At 37.3% G+C, this 13,978-nt stretch overlaps 1 protein-coding gene and 1 long non-coding RNA gene across 2 annotated transcripts; one reads left to right on the top strand and one right to left on the bottom strand.

Moving 5' to 3' along the window:
* Positions 1-3,602: 3,602 nt before the first annotated feature.
* Positions 3,603-4,689, top strand: LOC135144677 (THAP domain-containing protein 2-like). The gene is made up of 3 exons (XM_064076733.1): positions 3,603-4,010; positions 4,098-4,241; positions 4,297-4,689. Exons 1-3 carry the CDS (start codon positions 3,852-3,854, stop codon positions 4,525-4,527), a joined length of 534 nt encoding a protein of 177 aa, XP_063932803.1. The 5' UTR covers positions 3,603-3,851; the 3' UTR covers positions 4,528-4,689.
* Positions 4,690-5,503: 814 nt separating this feature from the next.
* Positions 5,504-7,336, bottom strand: LOC135144678 (uncharacterized). Its single transcript, XR_010283212.1, has 4 exons — positions 7,217-7,336; positions 6,818-7,153; positions 6,406-6,763; positions 5,504-6,355 (listed from the first exon to the last, which is right to left on the bottom strand). It is a non-coding gene; the product is annotated as an uncharacterized LOC135144678 (long non-coding RNA).
* Positions 7,337-13,978: the final 6,642 nt, after the last annotated feature.

Below are 13,978 nucleotides of genomic sequence, written 5' to 3'. Positions count from 1 at the left end.
CAAAAGGAGTGAAACGAATACAGTAAATTTGGTATTTGTTTTACTAATTTAATACATAAATTTGCGTTAACTGACGGTGCAGAGATTCCTGATTTTGTTCAAGCGGCGGAAGATGGGTACGACATTACGAAGTCTATGGCAGTTAAAATTAAGGATGCGTTGTAAAATGTGCTGTCGAACACGATTTTAGTGGTTCTCCACACTTAAAAAAATATGTGTACAGTTTTTGATATATTCATTTTAATTAATTAATTTTAAATTTAATGATATTCCTATACTAATAAAAAAAAAATTAATCTAATTAATTCTAGTTAAGAATTTAACAAAAATTTAGAGGTGTGAGTTACTCGTTTCTAACTTTTATTGACGAAAGTGTGGAAAACTCTTTATTACGGCAAAATTTTAAAGCAGTCGTTAAGATAAACAATTACAATGCCGCTATAAATATATATGTATATATATATAATCAGTCTGTTTTCTGAACCAAACTAAAGCATAATTTCTTTACTGTGACTATGGAAACGGCAAGTGAGTTGTTGGCAATTGCTTTAGCTGACGAGAATATTGAAAAATTTTCAGTTACAATAATTAATTGAAAACTGCGAACAAGAAAATAGATGTAGATTTAATTTTCGTAACTGTTAAAGGAACTGCAAAAAATTGGTCTAAAGAGTTTAGACAGTACTTCCCGCGCTGTCGGAAACGTAACGACTGCATGCCTATTAGGTTTTTTTGCAGTAGATTTCAAAGCATTCGGTTTTATAGTTCCTGAGTAAATCAATAAAATAAATTTACGCATTCATTATTTTTTTGAGTCACCCAGTATATGCAAATTCAAATAATATGAGTGGAATGATAAATTACAAGTACAGACTCATCATATTTTGTACATTCTAGATAGGATTTATTCGGCAAACTTTTGAGCTGACGTCATCAGTTTTTTTGAGAAGATAACCAAATATATTTTGACTAAAAATTAATTATGCTCTTTATAATCTTAAAGCATCTGCAGGATTTCAAAACATTCGGTTCTGTAGTTACTGATTAAATCAATAAAATACATTTACGCATTCATTATTTTTTTTGAGTCACCCTGTATATGCAAATCCAAAAAATATGAATGGAGTGATAAATCACAAGTACAGACTCATCATATTTTGTACAGTTAAGATAAGATTTATTCGGCAAACTTTCCAGCTGACGTCATCAATTTTTTGGAGGGTATAAGCAAATATATTTTGACTAAACATTTATTAGCAAAATTTTGTGGTGACGTCATAAATTTACCATGCTTATGATAATTTTAAAACATCTTCAAGATTTCAAGGCATTCGGTTTTGTAGTTCCTGAGTAAATCAGTAAAATAAATTTACGCATTCATTAATTTTTTTGAGTCACCCTGTATATGCAAATCCAAAAAATATGGATGGAATGATATATCACATGTACAGACTCATCATATTTTGTACATTTTAGATAGGATTTATTCGGCAAACTTTTGAGCTGACGTCATCAAGTTTTTGGAGGGGATAACCAAATATATTTTGACTAAATATTTTAGATGCCCTTTATAGCCTTAAAACATCTGCAACATTTCAAAACATTCGGGTTAGCAGATTCAAAATTAAATTGCAAAATGTTGTTTTATAATTTTGATTTTTTTCTCAAAAATTTGGACTTTTCCGGTAAGAACTCAATTCGGAGTCGTAAACTACATGTGTAGGATTATGTTATTTGATACAATTTAAAACCCATTTACTATGTACAATTTTGAGGTGACGTCATCGCATTAGTGGTGGGGATGATTAGACAAATTTTGGTTAGCGTTTTACCATCTACATGATATTCCAAATATAAGTACAAAATTTCACAACAATCGGTCCAGTACTTTCGGAGATTATCTGTCTAATAAAAATCCGGGACGGCATACAGACGGACAGACGGACAGACAGACGGAAATGGGAGACCTATTTCTTCGTCTTCTAGGGGTCATGAAAGATCGAGAAAACGTAAAAGTAGAGAGTCGGCCGACGGACTCGATTACAATACTTCCTTTGCTTACGCTCGGGAAGTAAAAATCAAAAAACCTTTCCACAATTTCGCTAGGTACTATGGTTTTTACAGTGATGGATTCCAGCATGTAATTGTGTTAGATAATCTAAAAGATTTGGGGTATGACTTGTGACCTCAAGACAAACTGTTATCGAGAGAAGTTGTTGATATGGGGGTAAAGATCTAAGCAAAATTTCATGCTCTTTCAGTGGCGCTAAAAGATCAGGAACCTGAGAAATTTCAAAAATTGTCTCAAGACTTTGATGAAGATATAATTAAAGCAAACTGTAAATCGTATGATTATATGTATATAATTCATTAATTATACGCTTCAGAACGTAATGGACGAAGTTTATCAACTCCTTAAAAACGATATAAAGCAAAATGCTTTAGAAAATTGGTTGAAACTGAAAAAAGAAGCTCCTTCCATCTTGTTTGAAATGTAACCAGTTCGTGGTTTCAAGCAATAAGTCATGGCGACTACTTAAAAACGATATAAAGCAAAATGCTTTAGAAAATTGGTTGAAACTGAAAAAAGAAGCTCCTTCCATCTTGTTTGAAATGTAACCAGTTCGTGGTTTCAAGCAATAAGTCATGGCGACTACTGGATGAACAATTTTTTGTACAAACTTAAAGTAAGCAAACAAACCTAATTTTTTGTTAGTAATTAATTATGTTGTAGAATGAAAAAAGCACGGACGTATCAGAGATTGCTATAATTGACTGGCAAATTTCTAAACTTACGACACGTACAAATGTTATATCTTCAGTTTTCTTGTATGTCTGGAGAAGATATTGCAGATATGGATACTATTCTCAGGGATTATCATTATCATTTTTGTGCGCATTTAGTAATGTTGCAAATAAATATCCTGCAGAAAAATTTTTTATGAGTGGAAAAAGTACAGCAAATATGGGTACTACTAGTTAAAGTCTCACTACGACCAAACCAAACCAAAGAAATTATTTTGTCTCAGTTGTAAGGTAAATAAATTTTATTTACAAGTTTCTATATAATAATTTCACCGTCATAATACCTACCTACTCATTATAATCTTGACCACAAATCCTGAGACAAAACAACAAAATCAAATGAAAAATGTTCGAATATATGATTTCTGAATTTATGATTTTAACAGTGTACATAAAATGACATTAACAGCATAGATTAATACGTGACCTATAGGGTGCAGCATCCAAGTTTGGACATAGGGAATTAATATGGAGATCCCTTTAAAGTTATTATTAAGCAATGCATTTGTGGTGGTAAACGATGGTTATCGGCCAGTATTTTTACTTCCCGAACCTAAGCAAAGGAAGTATTGTAATCGAGTCCCTCGGCCGACTCTCTACTTTTACGTTTTCTCGATCTCTCATGACCCCTAGAAGACGAAGAAATAGGTCTCCCATTTCCGTCCGTCTGTCCGTCTGTCCGTCTGTCCGTCTGTCTACCGTCCCGGATTTTTATTAGACAGATAACCTCCGAAAGTACTTGTATAAAATAACATAGTCCTACACATGTAGTTTACGATTCCATTGGACCTATCTACTGAATAGTCGTAAAAGATACACCCCTATACAGCATGCGCAGTCACCACGTACAAAGTTACCGCGTAATTTAAAATCTGGCAATGAGGAAAAATATAACATGACAGATGACGTAGGTGCGCGATTAGTTGCACGCGCATGCGTTGCACGATAGTTGTTCGTTTACTTGTTTACGTTCATAGTTTCAAAAAGTACAAGTTTTCTTTTGTTGTTTGTGTGTTAAGGTTTTCGTCAAAATATAATTTTCAACTATGAGTTGCTGTGTTCCTGGGTGTCCTACCAAAAAAAGGGCAAATAAACCCCAATATAAAAACCATTCACTTCATTCGTTTCCCAGAAAAGAGGAGATCAAAAGGGAGTGGTTGGAACTTGTTCGATTACCACTGATAACAAATACAACATATTTACGAGTAGGTATCTCACTTATTCCATGTTGCAAATATAAATACCTAAATGTCACTCTCCAACATTTTCTCATATAATGAATTTTTTTACAGGTATGTTCAGAACATTTTTTAGAACAGGATTTCTTCATGGCTGGCAGCCGAAGAGATTTGCGTAAAGGGGTTCTTCCATCAGTTTTTGAATGGAACGAAAGTAAGAAAGGCGCAATAAGTAATACTCAGGCATTTGATACCGTGGTAGGGTTAATATTGATATTTGCTCATTCAATCAAATTATATGATTTCATTGCAGTTAATACCTGAAATTGAAGACGCTAGTAGTAGCAGGTTAATTAAAGAAAAGTGTAACTGTGTTCTACTCCAAAAAGAGAATGAGAGACTTAAATTGGAGATTTTAAACTTAAGAGAAGAAATTGATTCACTTAAAAATGTGAAAGAAGAAAATCTGCAACTTTCAAGTAAGTATTGTGTTGCAAATGAAAGAAAAACTTGTCACCTTAAACACAGAAGCAAATGCACATAGTGAAGTTCAGTTTTCTATTGAAAGGTTTGAAAATGTGCCTTCAAAACTTTTATATTATACTGGTTTGCAGCATTCGGAAATATTTAATTACTTATTTAATTTCTTGTTGCCATCAGGAAAATTAAATGATTTAAAAATATTCACATCAAACTTAACATACAAAACACGATTAACAAAATTGTCAGCGAAAAACCAGTTATTCTTAACTTTAATCAAGTTACGAAGGGGACTGCATTATGAAACTCTAGGTGACATTTTTGGTGTAAGCAAATCGAGTATCAACAAAATCTTTATTTCTTGGATCAATCTAATGTACTTGAAACTGGGAAGTCTTAATTTATGGCCACATAGAAATGTAATTCTAGAAAATACCCCAGCAGAAATTAAAGAAAAATATCCTAAAATGATAGGCAGCATTGACTGCACTGAATTCTGTATTCAACAGCCTTCATCTTTGATTCGACAGAGTCAGTGTTATTCAAATTATAAAAGCACTACCACTTTAAAATCATTAATCATGACAGACCCAAATGGTTATATTATATTTGTTTCGCCATTGTTTGCAGGATCAATTTCTGACAAGCAAATAGTAATTGACAGTGGCTTTTTGAATGCACTAAAGAAAAAAGTAACAGGAAAAGAGATAGAAAATGGCGATATCATTTTAGCAGATAAAGGTTTTAATGTCAGTAGTTTGCTCGAAGAAATAAACATTGAGTTAAATATTCCTACATACCGGGTTACTGGGATGCAGTTTTCAGCACAAGATGTGGAATAAATTCGTAAAATCGCTCACGAACGTGTGCATGTTGAACGGGCCATCGGCCGATTAAAGAGTTTCAGAATTTTAAAAAATAAAATTCCCATTTCATTGGTAGGGTGTATTGAACAAATATACGTTGTATGTTGCATACTTACCAATCTTAGACTCCCCCTTCGGAAGTAGACATATGTATTTTATGTAACTAAATTATTCTTAAATTTTAAATATAACTTTATTTTCATCTAACATACATTTTAAAATGACTATTATAATAATTTGTTAATTTGTTGTACATATTCAAACAAAACTGAGAATCAAAATAAATTCTTTCAATATATAATTCTCTTGTATTTTTTAAAAAAATAACAAAATCACACCAAGTGAGTCCTGTAATTAACATTTGCCCTTGTATCTGATAGTAATAATTATGGGTCCTTTTTAGATATGTCTGGCCATTTTCTAACGCTAAGCAGAAATTTTTCATTTTTGCCGCCTCCTTAATCGTCTCCCACTTTTTGCTGTAAGGGCACTTAATTTCACAAAGTCCATATCCATGAACTTCATCAAATACAACGCCGTCAGGACTTGCACCTAGATGACTAGCAAATGGATGCACTACAAAGCCACACTTACACATTGTCCTTCGTGTTTCCTCCAAATACATTTTTTTTGCCACATCTTCATTTTCCACCCCATGCCTGATTGCCTTTACATTCGACAAATCATTATTCCCAAAAATGCTCTTTACATATTCTGCATTGAAGCTTCTTCTTTTGCAAATTTCCCCAAATTTTGAACTTGTTAAACGAAATTTTCGCTCATTATACCATGGTGCTGAAGAAGCTTGTTGTCTTGTTAATCGTTCTATTTCATAAGATTTGTCAAAAGAAATTTCTTCAGTGGCATCTATGGGTGGTTCACTCAATAAAACATTTTTTGCTTCAGCATTATCAAGTGGTAGCTTTATAGGCATCTCATCTTGTATCCTCCAAATGTCTAGATTGTTCCTTTGCCTTTCTGGGTTGTACTGGTTTCCCAATACTGAATTAGAAGGGACTGATACATCTATAACAATGTGATTAGTACCTTAGTTTTATTACTAACATGAATCTTACTATCAAATAATGTAACAGTTTCTGTGGAAGGGTTGTCTATTAAATAACTAAACCCAATCTTCAAGACGGATGACTTGACAGCCTCAGTAAGATTCAGTATTTCCCTCTTGTTTAGAAATGCATCATCATGTCTAAACAAGACTTACAGTGAATCGGTGACTTCTTCCTCCTACAGTTCAACGGATTGTAAAATGGTATGTCAATGACTTTTTCCGGCAAAATTTTTTTCCCTCTAGGTTTGTTCCATATCATGGGTTGTGAGGTGCATGTAACATTTTCCATTTGAGTGATCCCTCTACAAATCAAATCTTGGAGATGATATCCAAGTCCAACTAAATGATTGCATGACCTGCTCTTTCTGTAACATAATTTATAAATCATTACAGCAAAAACAATATTTTAGACAACCAACCCGGCCTCACATGTACAGTGCGAATCAGTTAAAATTAAATCTTCCTCAGTCTTTTCAAAAACCATATTCATTGTATGGGGTTTTTCATTTTTTTTTTTGACTTCGATAACACTGTGCACACAAATGCAAGCCAGAAACTTTCAGGTTGTGAACATAACCTTCAGCAAAGAATTTATAGCCTTTTGACATCTGCTTTGACGTCCATCCTTCCTTCTCGAAGAATGTTTTGCAGCAGTCAAAGTTAAAGGTGCTGAACGCAAGCAGGTCCGTGGTCCACATATTTAAAAAAATGCCCCTTACGTCTTCCCAAAGAGATCGTTACTGAATAACCGTCCACTAAAAATTTATTAAAATGTATTTAATAAAAACATCGACATAACCTTTATTCAAATGTCATACCTTTTACACACTACAGCAAGCTGCTGTTGTCTTGAAGATCGAGATTTTACAAAAAACACTCAAACAAACGCAAATCACACCAACAATTTGAAAAAACACAATGAATGACAAAACGGATATGACTCAGTTGCCTCTTGAGGATTTCAAGCGCCACCGATGGCAGGCTTACGCCGCACGTGGTCAGAACGGCGGTTGTTTTAAATTACACGATGTTGATTCGCTGTTTTAAAAACTGCGGTAAAGATCTTGGTTGTGTACCCAACCTAACATGCGCAAACTTCTATCTCTTACTAACATGTAGTAAGCCTCGGTCGGTTCGTGTTTACGACTATTCAGTAGATAGGTCCAATGGACTCGTAACGTCCAGATTTTTGGAGAAAAAATCAAAATTGTAACACAACATTTTGCAATTTAATTTAGAATTTGCTAACCCGAATGTTTTGAAATGTTGCAGATGTTTTAAGGCTATAAAGATCATCATAAATCTTTAGTCAAAATATATTTGGTTATCCCCTCCAAAAACTTGATGACGTCAGCTCAAAAGTTTGCCGAATAAATCCTATCTAAAATGTACAAAATATGATGAGTCTGTACTTGTGATATATCACTCCATTCTTATATTTTGGATTTGCATATACAGGGTGACCCAAAAAAATAATGAATGCGTAAATGTATTTTATTGATTTAATCAGGAACCGCAGAACAGAATGTTTTGAAATCTTGCGGATGTTTTAAAGTTATAAAGAGCATCATAAATTTTTAGTCAAAATATATTTGGTTATCTTCTCCTAAAAACTGATGACGTCAGCTCAAAAGTTTGCCGTATAAATCCTATCTAGAATGTACAAAATATGATGAGTCTGTACTTGTAATTTATCATCCATTCATATTTTTTGAAGTTGTATATACCAGGTGACTCAAAAAAAATAATGAATGCGTAAATTTATTTTATTGGTTTACTCAGGAACTGCAAAACCGAATGCTTTAAAATCTACTGCGAAAAAAAACATAATAGACTTGCAGTTTCCGACAGCGAGGGAAGTACTGTCTAAACTCTTTAGACCAATTTTTTTAAGATGGTTTGAAATATCAAAGATGCTTTTGAAATTGTATTTCTGCTTAAGTCTTACATTTTTTAGAGGTGGAGCTTCTCGTAAATAACCCTATAGATAATGTTACGAAATAAACCTCTACGCCGCCCCGGTACGACGCCTATGGGCCGTCGAGAGCTTTCTGGTTTGTATGCGAATGATGACCCATCGTCAATGACAGCGATCGAGCAGCGGATCGCTACAGAACAGCCTGGAAGCGGAAGTCGCGAACGATAATCCAGAAAGATCCCGATCGCCGCACATCTAGAAGTTTAAATAGAGGCTACCTTCGGAAACGATTATTATTCAGTTAACAAGCAGAAGCAGAGAGGACCAGCAGTGCTGGTATCATCGAAAATTTGGGGAGAAAGCCAATAAGTGCACACGTCCATGCAGCTTTCAAAAAAAACGGGCACGAGGGCCGCACGTAAGGGCAGCTGCGGTGGCCCGGCAAGCGTCCCGACGCCTGTTCATCGTCGACAAAGGTTCGAAGACACACTTTCTCGTCGACACAGGCGCCGATATCAGCATTCTGCCCGCCAAATTCAAACACAAGTGCGCCCGTGAACCCACCTCGTTGCGACTACAGTCAGCCGATGGTTCGGATATCCGCGTTTTTGGTCAAATAACCGTCACACTAAATCTTGGCCTTCGCCGCGAGTTCAAGTGGACCTTTATAGTCGCCGAGGTAACGAACGCAATAATCGGCGCAGATTTTCTCGAACATTATGGCTTGTGCGTGGACATAAAAAACAAAAAAATAAGTGACTCGCGCACATCGCTCTCGGTCGAAGGGTGTTTGAAACGCGCTCACGAACACGGGATCCACGCAGTCTTCGAAGGTGCGAGTGCAACATATAAACAGATGCTGCAAAAGTACCCAGAGGTCACCCGAACTACAACAACACCACGCGAAACGAAACACGACGTGGTTCACCACATTCCAACTCGGGGACCCCCAGCCCACTGTAGACCCCGAAGACTGCCGCCTGACAAGCTGCGAATCGCCAAAGAAGAATTTCGGCGCATGAGGGAAAATGGCATCATACAGCCGTCCTCCTCACCTTGGGCCAGCCCTTTGCATATGGTCCCCAAAAACAATGGCACATGGCGTCTATGCGGGGACTATCGCGGTCTTAACGCAGTCACAATCCCCGACCGCTATCCAGTGCCGCACATCCAAGACTTTGCCGCCAATTTAAAGGGCAAGACAATTTTCTCCTCATTGGACCTATTAACCGCATATTTTCAGATACCTGTAAATCCAAGCGATAGACCAAAGACAGCTGTCACAACACCATTCGGACTCTTCGAATTCCTGCGGATGCCATATGGGTTAAAAAATGCTGGACAAACATTCCAGAGATTTGTAGACCAAGCATTGTACGGACTCGACTTCGCCTACGCCTATATAGACGACATACTTGTTGCCAGTACGTCAGAACAAGAACATGTCCAACATGTGGAGGAAGTGCTCCGACGTCTGCACAAACATGGCATAGTCATCAACCCAGGAAAATGCAAGTTTGGCGTACCTGAGCTAGCATTCCTTGGCGTCAAGGTTTCAAACAAAGGCCTGGAACCGCTCCCAGAGAAAGTCAGCGCAATAAGAACTTTCCCAAAACCAAAAACTTCAAAAGACTTGCAGAGGTTTTTGGGAATGCTAAACTATTACCGCAGATGGATCAATGGCGCAGCAAATACCCAAGCACCCCTGAACAACCTTCTTCAAGGGTGTTCACGTAAAAACGCCGAGTTACGTTGGAACCAGGAAGCTGAGAGAGCTTTCGAAAAATGTAAGTCGGATCTAGCTAACATAACAACACTAACATTCCCCGATCCCAAACTGCCACTCAGTTTAGCAGTAGATGCTTCAGCTGAGGCCATCGGAGGAGTGTTACAGCAGTTGGAAGAATCGTCTCAAAAGCCCCTCGCATTTTTCTCATCGAAATTGACAGCCGCTGAAAGGAAGTACAGCGCCTATGACAGGGAGCTCCTAGCGATCTATAAAAGCGTGATACATTTTAAACACTTTCTAGAAGGTAGACACTTTGTAATCTATACCGATCACAAACCACTCACGTACGCCTTCCAACAAAAACCTGAAAAATGCTCGCCTAGACAGTGTCGACACCTGGACTTAATCTCACAGTTCACCACCGATATCAGACACATTCACGGCTCGAACAATATTCCAGCCGACGCACTATCAAGAATCAGCGCAATTACACGTTCAGAGTTCTCTCTCGCACAACTAGCTAAAGCACAAAAGGAAGACACAGAATTGCAAGAGCTAAAAAAGCAGAGCAAGTTCGCGTTCATCACCATTACAGCACCTGTCATAGACGAACCACTCTGGTATGAATCCAACCACGGCAACAGACTCTACGTTCCAAAAACGTTCCGAAGACACATTTTCGACACCATCCACCAAGTAGCACACCCCGGAGTGAAATCCTCCACTAAACAGATTTCGAAGAAATATTTCTGGCCCTCCATGCGGAAAAACATAGCAACATGGGTAAGAGAATGCCTAAAATGTCAGAAGGCCAAAGTGCACAAACACACCCATGCACCAGTTGGCACGTTCGCAAACCCGGATGCCAGATTTTCCCATGTGCACTTGGATATTGTAGGGCCACTACCCTCAGCAAATGGGAAGGAGTACTTGCTAACCCTAATTGATAGATTCACACGATGGCCAGAGGCAACGCCGATTCAAGATATTACAGCTGAAACATGCGCTAAAGCATTTGTCAACACATGGATTTGTCGTTTCGGAACACCAGCCAAAATAACTACAGATAGAGGTACCCAATTCCAGTCATCACTGTTTTCATCCCTGACACAGATGCTAGGCACACACCACATTAAAACCACAGCCTACCACCCACCGAGTAATGGTCTAGTTGAACGTTTCCATCGGTCACTGAAGACATCTCTCATGTGCCACGATAGCAAGTGGACTGACACCCTACCTCTAGTCTTATTAGGCCTAAGAACAACGCTAAAAGAAGACATCAATACATCTGCAGCCGACTTAGTTTACGGTACGTCTCTCCGGCTTCCAGGCGACATGTTTGAGGCAGCAACGTCGAACCCACAGACACTGCCCCCGCTGACAAACCAGTTCGTGGAGCAGTTGAAAGCCCGAATGCAGTGCCTAAAATACCCAGCAGCACGGCACCACAACAAGCCCTACGTCCATATGCCAAACAACTTGCAGCAATCAGAGTTTGTGTTTGTGAGAGTGGATCTCATACGGAAACCACTTCAGCCCCCATATGAAGGTCCTTTCAAAGTGCTGGAACGCCACGACAAGTTTTTCACCTTGCTAATTAAGGGTAGGGCTGCAAACGTATCCGTTGATAGGTTAAAACCCGCATACGTCGAAAGAATGACAGATTTCACTCCATGCACGAGTACCAACCGTACCGCCAACCCACCAGATGAAGTCCCTAGTGACGATTCCAATTCTGGCGCCGAGACAGTCGCGCCCAACCAACAAGCATGAAGCGAGCAGACCGCCCGATCAGGGAGACGCGTCAGATTTCCGTCGCGCTACAAAGATTTCGTCCAATTTCACTAAAATGTAATGCTTATAACTCATTGTACATAAATAATTGTAAAAACTTTCTAATCGCTCGAGTGTTCGCAACCCTCTCACTGGGGAAGGAGTGATGTGGCGCCATCTATGTAGACCTGACCGCGGCGTTTCCCCCCACGAGAGGGCTAGTGAGAATTAGTACTTCTGAGAGTCTCGCTCTGACATGAACACTGCTTTGTATTTTCTCTTGTGTGAACCTTTGTGAATAAATTGTTAATTGTTGGGGATTGAGAGTTATTGAGTCCTGACCAACATCAACCCCACAAAATTGTTAAGTTTTACCCATGCCGATTTTATTCACCGAGCATCGTAACAATAATTACATCAATTTGTTAGTAAATAAGTCGATATTCACAAAGATTAATACATAAATGAAAATTAATTACAAATCTTCAAATTTTCATGTTTTTGATACCTTTCAAACAAAAAAATAGTGTCTTAAAAATATGAATGTAGAGAATCATCAAAATTGATGGTGAGTTGATAAACCTAAACCAGAATAATACTCCTATCATTTATTAAGTTGCTGAAAAATATTAGCTACCAGATTTGAAGTTTCAAATTTCAAAACGCAGTGTCATCTTTTTTGGGTTTTTTGTTTTACAAAAAACATTAGTAGACAGACTTAAAGTTTCAAATTTTAGTTTTGTCACTTCTCCATAGTCGATTGCGTTTCTTAACGTCTCTCAGAAAACTTTCCTAAGTTTAAGGTGACTATTAATTGTTGAAGCACTTCTCTTTGTCGCGCCACTAGAATAATTGCGACATAACTTTACACCAATCTGTAATAAGGCTAACAAACTTGACAGCAGAAACGGGGAGTACCAACTGTTTCAAACAATTTTGATGACTGGTTATATTAGAAAATGAGTAAAAAATCTAACAAAAAACTCAGCACTTTAGTGAACAAATAGTATATTAAAGAACGAGTTTCATAAGGCAAATATTGAGGCACGAATCCAAGTTTATAGAACGAGCGGCGAAGCCGCGAGTTATATAAAGGATGAGTGCCTCAATGGCCTTATGAACGAGTTATTTATACTATTTTTTCTAACGCACACGTTTTTTCCCAAAATTTAATTGAAATTTGCATTTTTTTTAATCTGGGGACTTTTGTCGTGGTTGGTGATGGGTTGGTCTGACATTAACCACGAAATATTTGAGGTTCGAATTTTCACAACAACAATTGTAATTCGAATCAATTCGAGTTTTTGTAATTTAAAATTGGTTAAAATGTCTTGCGAAGAAGTTACGCGTCCGGAAACGTGGGAAATTTTAAGTTTAGATTTGCCACTGACATTCACCTGACATTTCTCGTCATTGCTACCAATCTTACCGATCTAAATTACACCAGATCTATTAAAGAACGCATTTCCGCTATTAACGAACTTCTGTGACGTCATTTGCGTGCATTAATAGCTCTATTAGAAAACCAAAAAACGTGGGCGATAGAAAAATTGTATTTTCGAATTTGTCAACCGTCATATAAAAATCTGGTAAATTACGAAGTATATTTACGGCTAGCAGTTTTTGTTCTATTATGTGTTTTTTATTAATTTCATTAGTAAGAAAGTAAATGAGGCGAACGACTATTTTCATGTTTCGCCGACGTTTCATGACCCCAAAGAAATAAGTCTCTCGTTTCCGTCCGTCTGTCTGTCGTTTGCGTTGATTGATTATTGTCGAATTTCATATGTAGGGTAGGAAAATCGCGTAGATGGTAAAACGCTGACTAAAATTTGGCTAATAATAATCCTCATCAACAATTTGGTGACGTTCACTCAATTTTTTTTTAATAAATTCCATTTAACTTTTATAGAAAAAAAACATATTTCTATACTTGTGATTTATAACTCCGTCTTGATTTTTTACCCTAGGCATTCAGATTTTCGCAAAAAAATCCAAATTGCATCAGCATGTTTTGTACCAGTGCACTGACTGATGGTAAGTAAACTCTCGGTGGTCGTGCCGTGAAAATGTTGGATTACTACCCCGAAAGTCGTTGGTCCGATTGACTTATGGGTTACAATTTTTTTTATTGGTCGAATCAAGATTCACCCTCAT

The sequence above is a fragment of the Zophobas morio genome, unplaced genomic scaffold (assembly GCF_036711695.1).
Source record: "Zophobas morio isolate AGI-343-1 ecotype UQ-CSIRO unplaced genomic scaffold, CSIRO_AGI_Zmor_V1 ptg000108l, whole genome shotgun sequence".
NCBI lineage: Eukaryota > Metazoa > Arthropoda > Insecta > Coleoptera > Tenebrionidae > Zophobas > Zophobas morio.
The sequence above is the reverse complement of the archived record's forward strand: the minus strand, read 5'-3'. Positions and strand labels throughout refer to the sequence as shown.

Excerpts from the sequence above, each read along its gene's own strand:
- LOC135144677 (XM_064076733.1), top strand. The coding sequence starts at position 3,852 with ATGAGTTGCTGTGTTCCTGGGTGTCCTACCAAAAAAAGGGCAAATAAA. Across the intron at positions 4,011-4,097 it reads CAAATACAACATATTTACGA|GTATGTTCAGAACATTTTTT; the intron begins GTAGGTATCTCA and ends ATTTTTTTACAG. Across the intron at positions 4,242-4,296 it reads CTCAGGCATTTGATACCGTG|TTAATACCTGAAATTGAAGA; the intron begins GTAGGGTTAATA and ends ATTTCATTGCAG.